This window comes from Pollicipes pollicipes, unplaced genomic scaffold, assembly GCF_011947565.3.
Source record: "Pollicipes pollicipes isolate AB1234 unplaced genomic scaffold, Ppol_2.1 Scaffold_4002;HRSCAF=4701_pilon_pilon_pilon, whole genome shotgun sequence".
In the NCBI taxonomy this organism is placed as follows: Eukaryota; Metazoa; Arthropoda; class Thecostraca; order Pollicipedomorpha; family Pollicipedidae; genus Pollicipes; species Pollicipes pollicipes.
Window position 1 is genome coordinate 9,605,504 of NW_023596420.1, and position 20,172 is coordinate 9,625,675.

Genomic DNA, 20,172 nt, shown 5'->3' on the forward strand with positions numbered 1-20,172 from the left:
CAGCTCCTTGCCTGTGGGTGATCTGTATTCGTTTAAATGAGTGTATTTCTCTCATCGCACCGCGACGCAAGCAGGACAGAAAAGCAGTGCATTGCACGGGAGCGGTCCCGGTTACCAGACTTCATCACATGCCCCGTCACACGTCGCGCCACTCAACCAGTGTGGCTTCAGTCCCATTGATGTGTCACGAGGTCGGGCCGTAACGCGAGGGATGGACGCAGCCTCGCGTCTGCTGGTGCACGACGCATTGTCTTCGGCGCAGGGCACGACGCCCAACGATAAGGGTACCAAACGCGCGAAGTCCACACAGGTTGGCACGTGTTGCATATGTTATTGGCTGTCCCGTAGTCCGCGCCTGGCGTCGCCGCGAATGATCAAGATGAGGTGAAGTCAAACCAAGCGCAGGACTGTGCCGAGCGAATGGCCAGAGCAGGGCGTTTTAACCAACGCGCAGCCGCGGACATGGCACCGGGCAGGTCCATTGGAACAGTCCGACGGGGTGGTGGTGTGCCCACTGGGCAGGCGCATCCCCTCCCCCCCCCCCCCCTCCACCTCCACGTAGGCCGGTCGGCGCCCAGCGCGGTCGGGGAGCCGCGTGCTCGCTGGGCCGTCGGCGCGCCCAGCGAGCACGCGTCCGGGGGCAGCTCAGGGCAGCGGGTCGCCGCGTGCGGTGAAGATAAGGCGACCGCGCCGCGTAGCTGGGCTGGAGGGAGGCTGAGCTGCTGGGGCAGCCCCCAGTCGGAATCATTACCCGGCACTGGGGTTTCGAGCCGAACTGCCCCCCCCCCCCCCCCCCCGTGAACTCCGCTGCCGTGACAGTAGGACAGCTGGCGCACAGACTCGCTCCACACCGGCAGCCGTAGCCGGTGCTGCCGCAGCCTGTCGGACAGCCGTTCGGCACTGCCAATGCAACACACCGTCAGCTGCAGTCTTCACCTGGCCATTACCGGACGAGAGGCCCGGCGAATCTGTGGGCGTGTAACCCACTGTCCTGGTCCACGACCAGAGGCGTATCGTAGACAGAGTGTCAGACTTTCCTCATTTTTAGCCCAGGTGGATCGTCAGGATGTGCTGCTTTTTTACGTTGGCAGCAGGTTCAGTCAATACCCATGTCTGGCTTCCATGTCGGGCTCCTCGCCTCGGCGCTGTCCAGATAGCGCTAACTTAATGCACCTCGTGAGGCTCTCAGATGGAAACCATGCCAAGGTAGCCAATTAAGTGATAACACACTTGGTCGATCATTTCGGTTCTTTTAGCATTCTTGGTGAAGAGAATGCGAATCATCCACCATTCCAAAGGCACACAACATTTCTGTAGCAGTTTAGTCTCTTCTTTCCTTACCTTTTCATAAGGAGGCGCCGCCGTCGGGTGCCGCCGTGAAAAACAAACGCAAAGCAGCGTGGCGGGAGGGTTGGCTGTGGTCGTCGTGGCTGACGTAGGTGGCTTGTTTGGGAAGCCTGATAGGTGACCAAGGCGTAACGATCTGAGGTAGAATGTGCCCAATTCTCCTGCTGTTGGGCTTGTCTTGTATTTTAGAGAATGGGTGAATTCTGCAATGTGGGCATTATGTAACGTGTCGGGGCCCCATGGTTCAAGACTTTGTGCAGCTATGGGGTGTTATGTTTTATGTTTTAACACTGCCCTTGCCACTATGTACCATTCTGATCAACATTTATGGCAAAAAATTATGTTTTGCATCCCAAAGATGGTGTGTTATGCAACCAGGTAGTTACAGATGTGGGCATGGTTTCCTGGATATCAAGAGTTCAATTGTTGCAGGGGTGCAACCCAGTGTGCAAAACACCATTAGTTTTAACAAGATCTTGGGTTAAGGCTGTGGTCCACGCAAAATGTGGTATAGCTTTTTGAAATTTTGGGAGGAATTCTTAATTTTAAGGAGATTATGTAGCATAAAAATGGGGTGAGAAAAAAATTGTCAGGGTAACTTGGGTTATCAAAAACTGTGTCAAATGAACAGTTTGATAGCTGATTTGGGGCAAGAATGAAGTTGCCCTAAATATCTAGTTGATGCCTATACCATCATTTGCTGACAGGGGTATAAGGTCTAAAGAGGTGAGGGGCTGACTTCAACTTTGTCGTATTTGCCCCGTTTTTGGCATATGTCAACCTAGCTGAGAGTTATGCTCAAAATTTTTGATTTACCAGTCCAGTGCAGTTTTTATTCAGTTTGCATGTTGAGTATTCACAAAACATGGGAAAACTGGCCAATTGGCCAATATCCATTGCCCCCCCCCCCCCGCAGCCTCACCCAACATGCCTCCTTCATATGCCTTCAAAGTATGATATCTTAAATATAGCAACTTGAACCCAACCAAGTAGTGGGTGTAACTATCACTTTCAAGACATATGGATGCTATGTCTTGACAACATCTTGGTGGGACATGAATAGGGTAGTTTTTATCATAAGAGTCATGGGTCATCAGTTTCATGACAGATTTCTGGATTTGTAGGTGAGGCGAGTCTCTTGGTTCCACAGTTTTGGGCCTGTAGAGTTAAATCGGGCCATTTATGCTGCTTTGGAACTGGGAAGTTAGCATTTTCTCCACATGTATTCCATTGTGGTGCATGTTTGTATGGGTACTCCTGATAGATCACTGTTGTTAGTAATCACTTTTCCCTGGCACAGTGACATGTGGTGTCCTGACAGCTGAAGCCAGCATCACCATGGCTCCACCTGTGGTGATCCACTGGTTCCGCAAGGGCCTGCGCCTGCATGACAACCCGGCCCTTCTTGCGGCCGCCGCCTACGCCGAGCGCACGGGCGCCCACCTGCGGCCCATCTTCATCCTGGACCCGCACTTCGTCCGCTCGGGCCGCGTGGGCGCCAACCGCTGGCGCTTCCTGGCGGGCGCGCTGGCCGACCTGGCGGCGTCGCTGGCGGCGCGCGGCTCCCGGCTGTTCGTGTGTCGCGGCGCACCCGAGGCGGTGCTGGCGCGGCTCATCCCGGACTGGGACGTGCGCCACCTGACGTTCGAGGCCGACACCGAGCCGTACGCGGTGGCGCGCGACGCGCGCGTCACGGCGCTGGCGCGCCAGCTGAGCTGCGCCGTCACGGCCGTCACTTCGCACACGCTGTTCGAGCCGGCGCGTGTGTGCGCGGCCAACGGCGGCCGTGCGCCGCTCACCTACCAGAAGATGGTGTCGCTGGCGGGTCAGCTGGGCGCGCCGCCGGCCGCCGAGCCGGCGCCTGCCTCGCTGCCGGCGCCCGGCAAGTGCCCGGGCGAACACGCGCCGCCGACGCTGCACGAGCTGGGCGTGGACGCAGAGCGGGTCCCGGCCGAGCTGTACCCGGGCGGCGAGACGGAGGGCCTGGCGCGGCTGGAACGGCACCTGGCGCGCGCCGCCTGGTGCTGCCGCTTCCAGAAGCCGCAGACGGCGCCCAACTCGCTGGCGCCGAGCACGACCGTGCTTAGCCCGTACCTCAAGTTTGGCTGTGTATCAGCGCGGCTCTTCTACCACCGGCTGGCGGCCGTGTACCGGGCCGGCGGCACGCATACGCAGCCGCCCGTCTCGCTGCACGGTCAGCTGCTCTGGCGCGAGTTCTTTTACACGGTGGGCGCTAGCACGCCCAACTTCGACCGCATGGAGGGCAACCCCATCTGCCGACAGATACCGTGGCAAAAGAATGAGGAGCACCTCAAGGTTGGTCTGCCGGGCGGTGGCTGCGGGGCGAGTCGTCCGCAGCGCGGCGTAGATGTAGGTGCGCATGGCGACCTCTTGTCAAATGTTGCATCCGTCATTGTATAACGCCGTGTGAAGTTACACAAACTCCGCAAATTAGTGGGGTAGCAGTTTATAGGCCACCTTATTTTCCTCGCCATCTCAATGGATGTAGACCGTGGGTTTCGTTAAGCAGCTGACGCAACGAAATCCGCAAGCTGGCACAATCTCAGCGTGTCTGAAAGGGATGGCCATTGGCTTGGCTCGGTCAGCGGGTGTGTGACGCGGCGTGTCATATGCCGTACACAGGCGTGGACCGAGGGTCGGACTGGGTACCCGTTCATCGATGCCATCATGACCCAGCTGCGGCAGGAGGGCTGGATCCACCACCTGGCGCGGCACGCGGTCGCCTGCTTCCTGACGCGCGGCGACCTCTTCATCAGCTGGGAGGAGGGCATGAAGGTCGGGCGCCGCCTCGGCCGTCAACGTCTGGCTACCGTGCTGCAATGCTGTGTGTAGTGCGAAACTGTTAACGAACCCCGCACAGTTATTGGCAGAGGTGCAAGCAATGCATTCTTTGTCTAGGTTTAATGTTCCCTGACTCTGACCCAAAAATTCCAGCATGTTGTTCTAAGTGTTCAGCATGAGTTCTCGTTGGACGCAGCCGCTGTTCTTCGCTCTGTCGGCCTAATGATTCAAGGCTTCGACTCGCCTCATCCCGCGCAGAATGTGTACGGCTCCACACCACTGGCGTCATGTAGCTTATCTCGATATAATTTGATGTCTCAGCGTAGTTCACTGTCTCCGCTGCACACCGCTGCCAGGTCCGTAAGTGTCTCAGGCTGTGCCTAGGCCTAGGGCGTGGCCTGGGCCTGTCCTAGGGCCTTGGTGCCAGGCGCCCCGTGCTGTCTGCTTTCGGCTCTCCGGCGTGTCCGTAGTGACCGCCCTCTCCCGTCTAGGTGTTTGACGAACTCCTGCTGGACTCTGACTGGTCGCTGAATGCCGCCAACTGGATGTGGCTGTCGGCCTCGGCGTTCTTCCACCAGTTCTTCCGCGTCTACAGTCCTGTGGCGTTTGGGAAGAAGACAGACCCCAATGGGGATTACATCAAGAAGTACCTTCCTAAGCTTAAAAAGTGAGCCCAGTGCGGTGTCCGTTTCGCTCCTGGCTTGTCATTGACGTCGTTTGTGCAGACCTTGCATGCATTGTTTTTACCACTATGTCACCTTGTAATGCTTACATGTTAGACCGAAGATAGAAGTGATTTTACACCTGCTATGGAAGTGATTTTTACACGTGCCGGATATCAGATATTATGAGGAGCTTTAAGTTGTAATGATGTAATGCCACTGTAAATTTATTCAATGATGTCGCTACAAAAAATAGCAAACCCAACTTTACAAAAAGGAAGCATTGTTTATATCGAAGACGCGCCGTTGCCGGAAGGTACGAAATGCAGTGAAGCGGTTGTGTGCTTTGTACGTGCCTCATGTCCTCCGTGCCTTAACCTATAACACCTTGACGTACCCACCCGAACCGGCCAGGTACCCGTCGCAGTACATCTACGAGCCGTGGAAGGCGTCCGCTTAGTGTGCAGAGGGCGGCCGGCTGCGTCATCGGCACCGACTACCCCGCGCCGATCGTCGACCACGACACGGTGAGAGGCGGCGGCCCGCCCGGCCGTGAGCCAGCGCCGGTCGACCGGCGCCCGGCCGGTCCGAGCCCGTGACAGGTGCGCGCCTCGTGACCGGCCTCCAGGTGGAACAATGCTAGAGTTGCTGTCGCTCTTGGTTCTTGTTGGGTGGATGTCAGAGAGTGTTGAGATTTGGCAAGACGTTTGTCTTTTTCCGTCTGGAAGGGCTGGGTTGGAGACTGCACTGGTGGTAGGCCTGTCCTGCCGTTGCAATCGTGTGATATAATACAAATGCGATTTGCTGGTTGCTTAGCTTAGCGCGTCCAACTTATATGCTCCATTTATGTGATTGAGTTACACGCGTCTAGATAAACGTCGAGTAGCTGGCACTGACATGTTGTCTTAGCACCGCCCTCAAACGATTGTGGGCCTGTGGGCACAGACCACAGCGTTGTAGCCAGGTCAGTCTCTGAATATAATTCCGCGACGGCGACAGACTCTGGTGTGCTTCGCGCAGTCCATGACGGCGGCCGTGTAGCACCGACCCGCCCCGGCCGGCAGGTCCGGCCGCGTAACATCGAGTGGATGGCGGCCGCCTACAAGAAAGGCAAGCCTGCCGGGCCGCCGGCCGCCGCCGCACCAGTCCAGAAGGCGTCCGCCGGCAGCCCGAGCGAGCAGCCCGCTGCAGCCCGGAAACGACCCGCCAGCGGCGGCAACAAGCCCGCCCAGAAGCGCTCTGGCGGCGGACAGAACAAGGCCAAGGCACGCCCGGCCGGCCAGTAGTCGGACGCGGGGCTGCGCGGCCTGGGATGGCGGCCACTGGCAGTGCGGGATGCGGTGCCACTCCACGCTCTTGCACTGTGGCGCGACGCACGAGCGGCTCCTCCGAACTCCCGAGGACGAGTCCGCGAGCGTCCTGTCGCAGTCCTTCATTGTTTCTCGCCGTGACGATGCTTACGAGCGTACTTGCGTGACCTCTCTAATGTGTAATCATTGTTGGCCGCGTAACGGGGCCTGAAATTTGGCTAGCTCCCTCGGACTTGTGAGCTGGATGGGTTTTGTTCCGTTCCTATGCCTGCCAAGGTTTGACTTGGCATGAAAATGAATCGTAGGTGCAGACATGCTGCCTGGGATCAAGAGCAGTACCTGTAGTGCAGGTACCACGCGTTCCACGAACTCATCGCGGTTGGTGTCCACTGCCTCCGTCCGTGCTTGCCAGGGTAGTTTGCAGTTGTGATGTGTAGTGCGCTTTATGGTGGCGTTTGGAACCTTTTTCCCGTATTTACCAGGAACAGCCGGAAGACGGCTCGATGTGAGGACGGGCGCCGTGCGTGAAGCTGTGAGTCAGCCAGCGAAGGGTTGCTTTAACGCGAATACCCAGTTCTTTTCTGTGTGGATCAGGTAGCCGATTGGCCAAGACTCAGGTTGTTACGTGTCAGGGAATTGGAATCTCCCAGCTGTGGCCATCACTGACGTGTTTGGCAGTGCATTAACGTCCCGGCTGCTTCTGGTTGGTCCGCCGCGCCGTGTACGTCATCGGAGCAGGCCTCTCGTGTCACCTCTCCGGACCGGGCCTCTCGTGTCACCTCTCCGGACCAGGCGCCGCGGGTCTCCTCTCAGGAGCAGGCCTCGCGGGTCTCCTCTCAGGAGCAGGCCTCGCGGGTCTCTCCAGACCAGACCTCCCCGGTCCCTCTCCACGGATGAGACCTCGCGGGTCTCCCCTCCGGAGCATGTCTGGCTGGTCTCCTCCCCAGGCCAGGCCTCGCGGATGGGGATGGCCGTCACGTGTTGCGGACCGTGCCGCGGCGGCGGGCGATGACTGATATTCCGCTGTTTCCCTCGAACTGCTGTTTCAGCTTTCAGCCCGGGAAGGCCGTGCGCCGAACGCGGTGTGTCGATCGAAGTGACCGACCGTACAACAGCGCTCAGGTGACGCCCCCGCTTTTCGCGGGATCGACGCCTCCCCCCCCCCCCCCCTCCCCGAAACACGAGTCGGCGCCTCGCATGAACTGTAGTCGTGGTCCATGAATCCGAGCATGGCCCTCGCTGTTGGCTTTCTCCCTATGTCTTGCTATGCCTTTCTACGTATGCAATGCTGATATTACCGAGTCTCCTGTTCGCTGAACAACAGCGGCGCGCGCTGTGTGGAAGACACGTCAGCCCGTTTGTGCTCCCTTAGCTAGGACCTTTCTAATGACAATACACGACACTCGATGACGCTGTATTTCCGTTCCCTTCATTTGTTAAGCGCGGGACAAGGAAACATCGCCCGACACAAATAGATCGTCTGCCCGCATACAAGCACAGTATGCCGCAGCGTCGGCCCAGCAGCCGGGCGCGGACGCACGGCTACTTGTAAAACTCGTGCTCCTGGTCGTCCTTCTTGATGTTGTTCTTGTAGCCCTTCTCGAAGTCCTTGGGCAGCACGATGTAGCGGTTCTCTCGCACAGCGTGCATGCCCGCCTGGAAACGGCAGCGCGTCAGTGAGACGCCGGTCTGAGTGTGGCGGCCGGGCCGCACGTCTGTCCCTGTCACCAGCTGGCACAGGCGCCACACAAGGACGCCGTCAAAAACGGCCGGTACGTGCGAAATGGAATCTCGGCCTCCTGTGGGAGCCCGACCGTGCTGATCCGTGTTGTGGCGTACACCACATGGAAACCTCGGTTCCAGGTAAAAACAAGTCCAAACCTACCACGGGCACGGGAGGGAACCTACCACGGCACGAGGCAAACTACTGGGGACAAGTTCCCTCGTCCCCCAACATTTGCGGAGTTCGACATGTCCGTAGCGGTGCACAGAAAAATGTCTTAAAATCCGACACGCGATGACACCCTGCCCTCGACTCGTGGCGGGGTCCCATCTGGTTTTATAATTGATGGCCTATTCAGCCATGAATTTCGTTCAAGTTATTCCCACTGGATCCAGTTACTCTATTCACAGTTATGATCTAGGGCAGCAATTGCGAAACTCGCGGGCCTCTTAAAAGCTCATTCCGGGATCCCGTTGCGTGCATACGTACTGACAGAAAACTCCATCCGTTTCAAAATGAAACTGAAAGACAAAAAAAAATCATGGCGCAATCGACTTAGGACGTAGCATTCATAGATCGTCATTTCCAATCTGAGACTGCACCCCGGGCGTCGTCCGCCCCCCCCCCCCCCCCGCCCATTTCGCAGGTGTGGACGCCGCACCTCCTGCACTATGGCGTTGATGTCGGCGCCGCTGATGCGGTCCGGCCGCGCCACGTAGTCCTCGAGGTCGACCTCGTCGCTGAGGTTCATCTTGCCGGTGATGGTGGCGAAGATGAGCCTCTTCTGGCGCCGGTCCGGCATCGGGAACTCGATCTTGCGGTCGAGCCGCCCGGGCCGCAGGAGGGCCGGGTCCAGCGTGTCGGCACGATTCGTCGCCATGATCACCTGGGGACGGGCCGTGGCGTGACGGCCCTCACATGGCATCACGGGTCGCCATGATCACCTGGGGACGGGCCGTGGCGTGACGGCCCTGCATTGCCGGTCGCCCACACGGATAACGCCCCCAGCTCAGGGTAACCAGATGACGCGTAAGACCGTATGCACTCGTTGACAAGTGACGCAAGTCCCATCGTCGGTCGTCGCTGCAGACGCTCCAGCCGCATGGGGTTCACCAGTCATTCCGGACGGCAGCTATGCACCCACAACTCATTCCACGATCGTCTTACAACTGGAATCACGTTCAGTTGCGACAGCGCAGAGGCATACAAATATCGCAGACTCCTTCCCGAGTCCGCCCCGATCAGCCGTCCATCTCGCGCCGCCCTGAATACGCTGGGAGCGCAACCAGTGACAACTGCTTCCGACACCACTCCACACTCCTACACCCCGCCCGCCCCTCGGCAGCCGTCCATCTCGCCCCGCCCTCAATCCGCTGGGAACGGTCCCAGTGACAACTCCTCCTGACACCACCCCGCACTCCCACAGCCCGCCCGCCCCTCGGCAGCCGTCCATCTCGCGCCGCCCTCAATTCGCTGGGAACGGTCCCAGTGACAACTCCTCCTGACACCACCCCGCACTCCCACAGCCCGCACTCCCACAGCCCGCCGCCAGCCCGCCGGCATCGGCAGCCGCCCACCTTGACGTTAGTGGTCTGATCGAAGCCGTCCATCTGATTGAGCAGCTCGAGCAGGATGCGCTGCACCTCGCGGTCGGCGCCCGTTTGCGCATCGAACCGCTTGGTGGCGATGGCGTCAATCTCGTCGATGAAGATGATGGCCGGCGAGTTCTCCTTGGCCAACCGGAACACGTCTCGCACCATGCGCGGGCCCTCGCCCAGGTACTTCTGCACGAACTCGGAGCCTACCACGCGGATGAAGGAGGCTGCGGACGAGCCGACCACACGGCTGTGACATGGCTCAGGTGGTGCAAATGGTGAGAGCGTGTCACTAGCAGGCTTCATAGAGCGACTGCGCAAGGCTGGAAAAGCAGCCGCGGTCTGGTATGAAAGTCATGAAACTAGCACTGAAATCGGCCGTATTCTGTAAAGGCAATGCTGGCTCAAACAATTGGAGCTTGATGTTGACGCAGTGATCGGTAAAATGCGTAGCTTCCCTATGTCATTGCATTAAATGATAGAAAGGAAAATACTCGCATCACTATACAAATGCGCATTATTGTCCATTTGTGTAAGTATCAGTCTGACAACCTGAAAACGCGTGCATTTTCGAGTTTTCCTTCCAACTCCCGAGACCGGCGGTCATCTCCCCGCCCTGAGAGTCTGCGCCGGCAGCACGGCCCGCGGCCGGCCGCCGCCCCCACCTGTTGTGTGATGGGCCACGGCCTTGGCCAGCATGGTCTTGCCGCAGCCGGGCGGGCCGTACATGAGCACGCCGCGCGGCGGGTCGATGCCGATCTGCTTGTACAGCTCGAAGTGGGTCAGCGGCAGCTCCACCGCCTCGCGCATCTCCTGCTTCTGGATATCCATGCCGCCGATGTCGGCATACGAGACGTCCGGCTTCTCGTCTGGGGGACGCGGCCGGGCGGGTGGGCGTCAGAGGGCGATGCGGCGCGGCCGGTCTGCCAGCCGCTCTGCGGCGGCGAGCGAGCGCAGTCCTGCTCCCACCGTGCCCGCCGCCGACCTGGTAACGCACGGCTGCGCGACCAAGTCGCCGAGCGCAGAGCGCGGTCTGATCATAGTGTTGCAAAAGGCGCAGCCTTTGGTCCGCACGGTCGGGACTCGACTCTCGGGGCGTAAGCGAGCGCGTCTGGCCGTCGGTCGACGCGCTGTGGGGAGGCAGCGGGCGCGGCGGCGGAGCCGGGCCAGCCGGCCTTTCATCCGGCTTCTGGACCGCGTGCTGTGGCTCACCACTCACCTGCTGACAGCATGGAGATGGAGGAGTCCGCCTCTGGCGGCAGCACGTCCACCAGCGCGTTGCTGTGCTTGTGCAGTGCCACGCTGGCGGAGGGCTTCAGCAGCTCGCGGTCCAGCGTCGACAGGATCCGCACGTGGAAGTTGGACCCTGGCATCGCACGGAGGGGGGGGGGGGGGTCACAGTCCGCTGCCCGGCGACGCACCACGCTTTTTCAGTGTCCGGTTCGCAAATACGAGGAGCTGACGACGTGATGATCTGCGCCAAATGCTACAGTAGGTATAGTATAGTATAGTAGGTAGATCGAGTATACCACATACAGCATGATACGCAAACTGGATATCAGTACAGACTAGAAGCATGCATGAGTTGTGCGCGGCGCCAGACCAGGCAAATGAAACGCGAACGAAGTAACGGACTGCAAACCACATCCCGACATACAACTACGGCCACAAACGAACTAATTTGGCTTTGAAATATGTCAAACATTTTGGCTGGATTATACAACAAATAACGTCGCGTTGTTTGACACCACAGCAGCCTCGCAGGTCATATTTCAACGAACGACCGGTGACCCATACAGTGTCGAAATCGGGGACGGGCCAGCAGCGGCTCACCAGTGGTGCTGCCCACGATACCGGTGTTCTGGTCCACGGCCTCCAGGAACTGGCCGATGACCAGTGGCACCGACTGGATCCGCTTCACCTCCTCCTGCGCGTGCAAAAACTCCTTCTTCAGGTTGCGCTGCTCGTCCTTGATGTACTCCTCCTGGACGGCCAGGAACTCGAGCTGCTGCTGCAGCTTCTGTCGACGGCAGGCACCGTGGTGACATCACCAGCTGTGGCTCCGAGCCATGTGAATGCTTGGAACATAGCATCCTCAGGATCTGGTAGCCGCTGCTCACGCCGCTGATGGCGCTGAGGTGGCGGCCTGGTGGTGACTGCGCATAACACAGTGTCCACAAGACCCTGACACTGGCTGTACATGAGCAATGAAAGCTGATGCATGACTGTTGATTGTATACGCAACATGCTGAGAGCATGCCCTTCCGGCACAGCTCAGTGCACAACGATTCGCATTGTACTGGAAAAAACTTAGCCCAGGCTTAGTTATAATTGTTGTGTCGCAACATGTGAAATGTAATTTAGTGGTGTTAACTCTTGTGTGAAATGTGTTTTCGTGCGCGACCGTGCTGAAAAGCGGGAAATCCGGAACGCGGACGGAGACATGTTCTTCTGGGAACGTACAGTGGCACGGAAAGACCTACGTCTAAAGCTCCAGCACTACATGGCGACGAGGATTGGACTCATGTCCAAGAACCACTTCAACTAGTACTCTGATCGTTCCTGTTACGCTTGGGTGCTATTTTCGGTTGGGTGCTATCTTCAAGTACTGGTGCAAAAAAGTGGAAGGGATATCCTTGAAATGGAGGGAATCTCTGCCCCCTCCGGCGTTTCTTGCGCACCAGGGACGGCCACAGGCGGCGTTCCGGCCGTGGAGATCCGCCTTTGATGCCTACTTGATGGCAATCGGAGGTGAGAATTTCAGCGAAGACCGGCAGAAAGCAGTGCTGCTTCACTGTCTGGGGCCAGAAGGCCAGAGAATTTACCAAACCATCCCTGAGATCGAGCACGTGGATGCGGAATCCGAGCTTGAACACACAATGAGGAAGCTGGAGGGTCAATTCGAACCACACGTGAACCCCATGGCTGAGCGGTTCAAGTTTCGTCAGCGAAGGCAAAGACAGGGGAACGCACTGCTGGTCTGTTGCTGATCTGCGAGGTCTGGCTGCCAACTGCGCCTTCCCGGACATGGTGGATGAAATTATACGTGATCAAGTGATTAAAGCCACAGTACATGAGAAACTGAGGTAACGTTTATTTCAGGACTCAAAGCCGACTCTTGCCTCAGTTCTGGCAGCGTCAAGGACGGAGGCTTGCAGCATGGTGGCACCATCAGCCGAGGAAGAGATCACTGCCAATCATCTACAGTAGAGGCAGGGATCCGTGCCTTCTTCAAGGCCAAATGCATCAAGACAATGGTACAACAGGACTCAACCAGCTGCAGGGGCTCACTCAAAACAGATCCAACAGAGAAGAGAATCTGGCAGACATCTTGGCGGACATACAAGGCAACCTGGAGGACAACCAGGGCCAGATTTAAGGTGTTCCTGCTGTGGCATGGCAGGCGACCACTATCCAAATGATTCAGTGTGCCCAGCAAAGGGTCAGACTTGCCATAAGTGTGGCAGGAAAAACCATCTGGCCAGTATGTGCAAAGGGCCCAGGTCAATTCGTGCTGTCAGCATCATGTGAATCAGGCCAAAGCTCTCTCAGAACCTGAAACTGAGGAAGTGGGTGGACCTTGAGGATGGCAAGCATGTGCTGTTCTTGGTGGGCATGGGTTCACCAGTGGCTCTTGTTCTCCAGAGCGTGTTCTTGTTCTTCAGAGGAGGCCCACCATCAAGTGGAACTTCACCCAGACTCCAGAAACCTGACAACTTCCATACCTCACGAGGGTCTGTTCCGACACTGTCAAGTGTCCACGGGTCTTGCGTCTAGTGATCCATGTTTTCAAATGGTCATGGGGGACATGTTGAAGGGCATCCAAGGGGCTACAGTGTATCTGGATGATGTGGCCGTGTATGGGGCCACGAAAGCAGAACATGACTGGACTCTGAACCAGGTGGATGCGCTTTTCCCACTCCATAGAGTGCGGGTCACCGAGGAGACGTGCGGGTGCCAGTCCACGATCAACTTTCTGGGGCTGGAAGTGCCATCTGGTAAGCTGGAGGTGGATCCAAAGCGAGTTCGGTCGCTTCTGGAGATGCCAGATCCAAAGCATCAGAAGGCGCTGCGCTCTCTCCTCGGCTCGCTGGGCTTCCATCCCAAGTGTCTCACCTCACAGAGAAAAGTGCAGTGCCGATGGAAATGCTGACAGCTGAGGTCTGGGAGTGAAAAAACCACAGAACAGAGCAGTAAAACAGCTCAAAGAGGATATAGTTAGGGCGGACAGTCTTGCTCTGTGTGATCCCTCGCTCCGGATTGTATGATCCCTCGCTCCGGACTGTATGATCCATCGCTCCGGACTGTATGATCCCTCGCTCCGGAGTGTATGATCCCTCGCTCCGGACTGTATGATCCCTCGCTCCGGACTGTTGTAACTAGAAATGCATGCGTGGTGTTGGCTGCGGAGCCGATCTCAGCCCGTTCAGACCTGACGGAGAAGAGGTGGTAGTGGCATATACCTCTAAAAAGTTCACCCAGGCACAATTAAATTACTCACCAATAGAGAAAGAGGCCCTGGGATGTGTGTATGTGGTTGAGAAGTGGCACCTGTTCCTGTGGGGCAAGCATTTTGTCCTCCGCACTGATAACCAGGTGCTCACGAGTGTGTTCGGCCTGAAGGGCTCCCACAGAGCCGGCAGGAGGATTGCTCGTTGGGAAGCACGTCTCATCGACTGTTCCTTCGAAGTTGTGCACATCCGCACAAACAAAACCCAGTGGCTGTCGGCCTATGGCGCACGCCCGTGAAACATAGCCACTGGAGGGATGATGATGCAGTTGAGGTAGCTGTTGCCTCAACAGATCAGACCAGTGTCATGTCCGAGAGTAAGCTGCACCAGGCGTCGGCCTCCGACGCTGCGCTAGCGCGTGCTCGTGCAGGCAGGGCGGTGGAACGGAGAAGCGACAGGCTGATTCGACAACGTGGCCGTTCTATCAGGTGCGTGCTGAGCTGTCAAGTCATGGTGAACTCCTTTTTAGGGGTGATAGATGCATCGCCCCGATGGACCTGCTTGCCCGGCTACTGAAGCTGGCGCATGGGACGCACCCTGGTGTAGCGCGGACCAAACAGCGTCTCCGGGAGCGTTTCTGGTGGCCAGGGGTGGATGGGTCGGTCGAGCCACTGCTGCGGAACCGTGCTCTGTGCAGCGTGCACAGTACATTTGCCAAGCGTTGCAGACCTCCCGTTCAGCGGGTACCGATGCCAGCGAACCCACGGACTTAAAGCGGTCAGTGATGCCTGCGGACCACTGAAGGGACCAACAATCCAGCACTTTGGGCTCGTGCTGGTGGATGCGTTTAGTCGCTGGACGGAGATGGCGTTCAGGCCTGAAGTGACGTCCGCAGTGGTTGAGTTTCTAGTCGGTGATCAGGAGAGAAAGCATCCCCCAGGAAGTGCTGTGCGACGATGGATCGGTGTTCACCTCGCGGCAGTTCCAGGGTTTCTGCGGGATTCAAGGGATCAAGCCGACCCACGGCTCACCCCAGTGGCCTCAAACCTGCAGGCTAGTGGAGCGGTTCCACCGCACGGGTAAGGCTGCGGTCGAGTCTGCCCCAATCAAAGGACGGGCTCGAGTCTCATATGTCAGGGAATTCCTGCACACGTATCAGCTACAGTCCATCCAGCGACTGGGATGTCGCCCTTCAAGGTGATGCGTGGGCAGGACGTGCGCACCAAACTGGGCGCGAGCGGGGCTGGCGATGACCTTCGCTTGAGTGACTAGCAGTTCGGGTCCCATTTCCATTTGTACTAAGACCGGTATCTGCCAGATGCCAACAAACGCACAGGAGAGCTGTCGAAATGGAAGCTGGGCGACGTGATGCGCATTAGGACTCCGCTCGGCTGGAAATGGCGGTTCGGTCCTCTCCGCATCGCGGAGAAGCTGGCACCGCTGAGCTTCAGACTGTCGGACGGGCAAAAAGTCCATGTGCGTTGACTGGCAGCAGCCAGCTGATATCAGCTGAAGCTGGTGGAAGCGGAGGACGAAACCTGGTACCCTGCACAGGAGTGAGATGGGGTCGTGAGTGATCCTCCTCCATCCATCTCGTCTCAACCAGCAACTCCTTGTCCTACTCAAGGAAGGGGTGTGCGCTGAGTGCCGGACCACTGCAGTCTGTAGACAGTTTGTAAATGACATGTTTGGTGCATTTGGTCGAAGCATAGTGTTGCAACATAATGCAGCGAAACTTTTGCAGAAGGGGAACCTGTTGCCATAAGCTGTGAAATGTAATTAAGTGGTGTCATCTCTTGTGTGAAATGTGGTTCTGTACTAGATGGTGCTGGAATGCAGGCAATCCAGGATGCTGATGAAGACATGTTCTTCTGAGAATGTACAGTGATATGGAAGGATGTGTGTCTGAAACTCCAGCACTGCAATAGTAAATTGGATGGACATGAGAACCACATGCATTTTGTGCAAAAAATCAAGCATAACCAACTTTAAACTGTTTTGCCACTTCATAATTTGAATCACATATGTATATTATAGACATGATCAGTTATAGTATCTTACCTTGTATTTTGTGTACAGGTCATCTGAGTCCAAATTTCCATACAAATTGGAAGCAAGATTCAAAGCAGTCTTTGTTTCGCCCACTGAATCATCAACCTGTAACAAATGTGTCATGATGTAAGTTTTAATTGATGGCTGTTTTTAATTAGCTGTTTGACAAAGAAGAAACATTTTTACTCATGGTCATGTTTCCAGAAAATAAGCTGGGAGGTTGAACAATGGAAAATCACCAGCCTGATAACAAAACATGCCAATACAAAGGTTTCTCCCCATACTTTGCCCACTTTCTTCCACAAGTTGGGTCACTAGAGCCCAAGTTGAGAAGGGGTTGGGCTTCAGCTCCCTTCCAACTGAACAGGAAACTACACCTAGTGTTTACTACTACAGATAAATCTGGCATGGGTAACACATCAAGATACACACTTAGCATTATATTATATGATTCACATTGTAAATTGTTTATATCATCTAAGCATAACAGGTATAACCTCAACAAGGCTAAAACACATTTATGATAAGTGTCATCAGAGACCTGAAGCATTATCAACTGGTGGGTGCACAAGCATCCATGCAATCAAACCAAACAACAGCTATCCCCACAATTTAATCTGCAAAATTTACCACATGTCACCTTGACATAAATAATTTGGACAAAAACTGGGTTAAAACCCATAAAGTATTGTAAGTTGTATGGACAAAGGGTCTGAAAAGTGACAATGGTAACTCATTGTGGACACTTCATACTTTTTTGCAGCAAGAACACATAATTTTCATATAGGGTAGTTTTAACTGATGCTTATCAATTTCTTTGCACACATGTTGGAGTCAATCCAATATGTGCAGAATCTGCATAGGTAGTCCTGACATCCTGGTATGCATGCCTGATACCTGCTACATTGTGCTTGAAGCTTGAAGCTACTGATTTCGCTGCCTGCTTAACAAATGTCATTCATTCGCATTGTCTACTGAACATCAGTTTTCTCCAAGTAGATGCGACTTAGTCTTTTGTTTTCGAAACCTCAAATGTAAGTGACGTCCACTTTGAGCATCCCAAGCCGCTACTTCTTTTACCTTTTCAGGAGAGACGGACAAACCAATTTCCTCCATCTTTCTATAAATAATAGAGGCTTGAAGTGTTGTTCAATGAGCCTGGTTAACAATCCCCTGGTAATATCTGTACAGCACAGATCACGCCAACGACTACCGCTATGGAGAAACCGCCTCGATTGCAGAGTCGGACGGAGCGGAATATTTGCACCAGTCATTTGTAGCAAGTGCGCCACAAACTTCCATAGAATTGGCTGTATTCATCTACTGCCAGAGCGGCTTTTGATATTGTTGATCCAGGATGCAACGCACACATATTCTGCAAACGAAATTCTGGAAAGATTAAGTGAAACTTAGTTTTCATTTTCTCTTTCCAAACTCAAGTTGAGCACACTGCGGTACGCAAAACCTCGCAATAAAATGCACGGCACGATCTCGTTCTTTTTTGGTAGGTCCAATAAAGGAATAACTTGCAGAGTGTTATGATGCAAAGGATTAAGTATGTCTGGAAAGGTGAGAATGACAATCTATTACACGCACCACCATAGGCTAATATTCAGTGTTCTCAGAAATTGGGGTGGCAGTAGCACCCACAGAGCCCCTCGCCCTCACGCCATGGTTTGATGGAAGCTATGACGTGGTAATGATAATCCATTTTATGTCTATGAATATCAGCTATTTGTTGATCATCAGAGGTACTAGTTTCAATATCTCAAAAGTATGTGCCTTGCTAAAAAATTGTCAGAGCAGAAGATAGGGAGTAACGAGTCCAGTGTGCTTTAACGTGATTGTTTACGAATATGTTCATGAAAAAGGCTTACATTAGTGTCAAAGGAGAAATTTTGTGCAATATGTTTATTTTGTTTGCTGTCTTGTTTCTGAAAATATGTGTTAGGCCACGAATCAAACTTGAACATTTTCAGCGACGTCCGAGTCAGTTGATTTGAGCAGCTTTAGTTAGCACGCTATTAAACGCACCTTGAACTATCATTACGTCGAAATATGATGAAGGGCTGTTACATGGGCAGGTACGGACACCTGGCGGTGGTCACCAACATTGCATGTACGTACATCCGAAGAGGATTTGCAAGCATGGCCCCTACTATTCATAAATTTGACTATCTGGTGATTGGAGGAGGATCTGGTGGCATCGCAAGTGCACGGCGGGCCGCTGAATTTGGCGTAAAGGTGGGACTTGTTGAGAACTCTGCTCTGGGAGGAACGTGTGTGAATGTGGGATGCGTTCCCAAAAAAATAATGTTCAATGCTGCGTCACATGCTGATGCACTACAGCATCACAAGCATTATGGTTTCAATGTAGAACCGACCCCATTTGACTGGCCTGCTGTGAAAAAGAACAGGGATGCATACATCAAGAGGTTGAATGGCATATATGAAAACAACTTGCTCAAGTCTAAGGTCAAGCTCATCAATGGAAAAGCGACTTTCGTTGGTGAAAGAACTGTCCAGGTAGATGGACAGCTGTATGAAGGTGAGCATGTCTTGATTGCCACTGGTGGTAGGCCGTCAGCTCCTGGTGTCGAAGGTGCAGAGCATGGGATTGACAGTGATGGATTCTTTGAGCTAGAGAAGTTGCCAAAGCGTGCCTTTGTTGTTGGTGCTGGATACATAGCAGTGGAGATGGCAGGGATTCTGAAAACCCTTGGCTCTGATGTCACCATGCTCATCCGTCATGACCAGGTTCTAAGGACCTTTGACAGCATGATCAGTGAAGTTGTGACACAGCAGCTCCAGAACATTGGGATCAACCTCCTGAAGAATGATGGCTTTGCTGGGGCAACCAAGGATGAGCAAGGCACTCTCTCAGTGGCCACCAAGAGTGGCCAGGCCTTCACCAACATTGACTGCCTCCTGTTTGCCATTGGACGCGTTCCCAACGTAGAGATCGGCCTGGAAAAGGCTGGTGTGCAGCTGGAGAAGGGCCACATCAGGGTGGATGCCTTTCAGAACACGTCAGGCCCCGGGCGTGTACGCACTGGGAGACGTGTGCGGCCGAGCTCTGCTCACCCCGGTCGCCATCGCCGCCGGGCGCCGCCTGGCCCATCGGCTCTTCAACAAGCAGCCGGAGCTTAAGCTCGACTACGAAAACATCCCGTCGGTGGTGTTCTCGCACCCTCCGAGCGGCTCGGTGGGCCTGACCGAGCGCGAGGCCCGGGACCAGTTCGGCGACGCCCAGGTACGCGTCTACTCGTCCGTGTTCACGCCGCTTGAGTTCGCCCTTAGTGAACACAAGGTGAAGACGCACATGAAGCTGGTGTGCGCCGGCGCTGACGAGCGCGTGGTCGGCCTGCACATGGTCGGTCACGCCGTCGACGAGATCCTGCAGGGCTTCGCCGTGGCCGTCAAGATGGGCGCCACTAAGGCCCAGTTCGACGACTGCGTGGCCATCCACCCGACATCAGCGGAGGAGCTGGTCACCATGCGGTAGGCCCTCTGCCGATACCGCACCGTGTGTGTCTGGGCTCGCGCCAGACATCTACCCTGTGGGGGATGTAGCCCTGGAGTCGGCCGCTCCGAGCACGTCCGTGGTCCAACAAGCATGTTTACTCACCAGTATACGTATCAGTATTCGAGTAGTTTGAATCTGTCGTTGGTGACGGTCGATTGACGTTTCATTTTGCTGTGTGTGCGCTGTACGATGGGCTGGCCTTGGTAGCGCTTGTGGCCTTTTCTATGAGGGTTTTTTGCCGGTCCAGCTTACTGATGTGCGACGCACTGTCGTGTCGGTTGGCGACACGCGCACACAGCCGGCGTATCCGGCCGAGCTTCGCTTCAGGTAGCGCCTGAACGACCCGTGACCCCGCCGACCGTGTGGCGGTCGCGGTGACCAGCCGGTGGGGTGGACGGCGCTGGGCGCGGCCCCGCCAGTCGATGCGAACGCGCGCTGACCCGGTGCTTTAATGTATACGCCAATAATTCCTTATGCTGACACGTGATTCTTTATGTTGATGCCAGTGAACGCCAACTATGAAAAAATCGGGAAGACACCTAAAAATAAATAGATCGAGAACGTATGGTGCTTTTTCCACTTCGCCTGCCTGCAGCGTGGTAGCCTGCGTGTTCGGTGAAAGGCTTGCTGGCTGTACCCCCTCCCTCCCCTGCGAAATCCCGCGTACCCCCCTGAAGCAATGGATCGGAGACCGCGTTTTTCAA

General features: G+C 55.5%; 3 protein-coding genes across 3 annotated transcripts; 2 read left to right on the plus strand and 1 right to left on the minus strand.

The window, feature by feature from the left end:
* Positions 1–1,410: 1,410 nt before the first annotated feature.
* Positions 1,411–7,531, plus strand: LOC119093303 (cryptochrome-2-like). Its single transcript, XM_037216247.1, is given in 7 exon segments — positions 1,411–1,488; positions 2,648–3,663; positions 3,991–4,143; positions 4,641–4,816; positions 5,226–5,262; positions 5,264–5,338; positions 5,876–7,531. Coding segments are annotated over 6 exon segments (1,641 nt in total). The 5' UTR covers positions 1,411–1,488; positions 2,648–2,685; the 3' UTR covers positions 6,098–7,531.
* Positions 7,522–17,196, minus strand: LOC119093304 (26S proteasome regulatory subunit 6B). The gene is made up of 8 exons (XM_037216248.1): positions 17,023–17,196; positions 15,952–16,047; positions 11,273–11,459; positions 10,659–10,805; positions 10,105–10,308; positions 9,422–9,666; positions 8,506–8,730; positions 7,522–7,777 (listed from the first exon to the last, which is right to left on the minus strand). The coding sequence occupies exons 1-8, from the start codon at positions 17,056–17,058 to the stop codon at positions 7,664–7,666; spliced, it is 1,254 nt and encodes a 417-aa protein (XP_037072143.1). The 5' UTR covers positions 17,059–17,196; the 3' UTR covers positions 7,522–7,663.
* A 769-nt stretch (positions 17,197–17,965) lies between these two features.
* On the plus strand, positions 17,966–20,033 carry LOC119093881 (glutathione reductase, mitochondrial-like). Its single transcript, XM_037216895.1, is given in 2 exon segments — positions 17,966–18,975; positions 18,977–20,033. Coding segments are annotated over 2 exon segments (1,446 nt in total). The 5' UTR covers positions 17,966–18,000; the 3' UTR covers positions 19,448–20,033.
* The last annotated feature ends 139 nt before the right edge of the window (positions 20,034–20,172 follow it).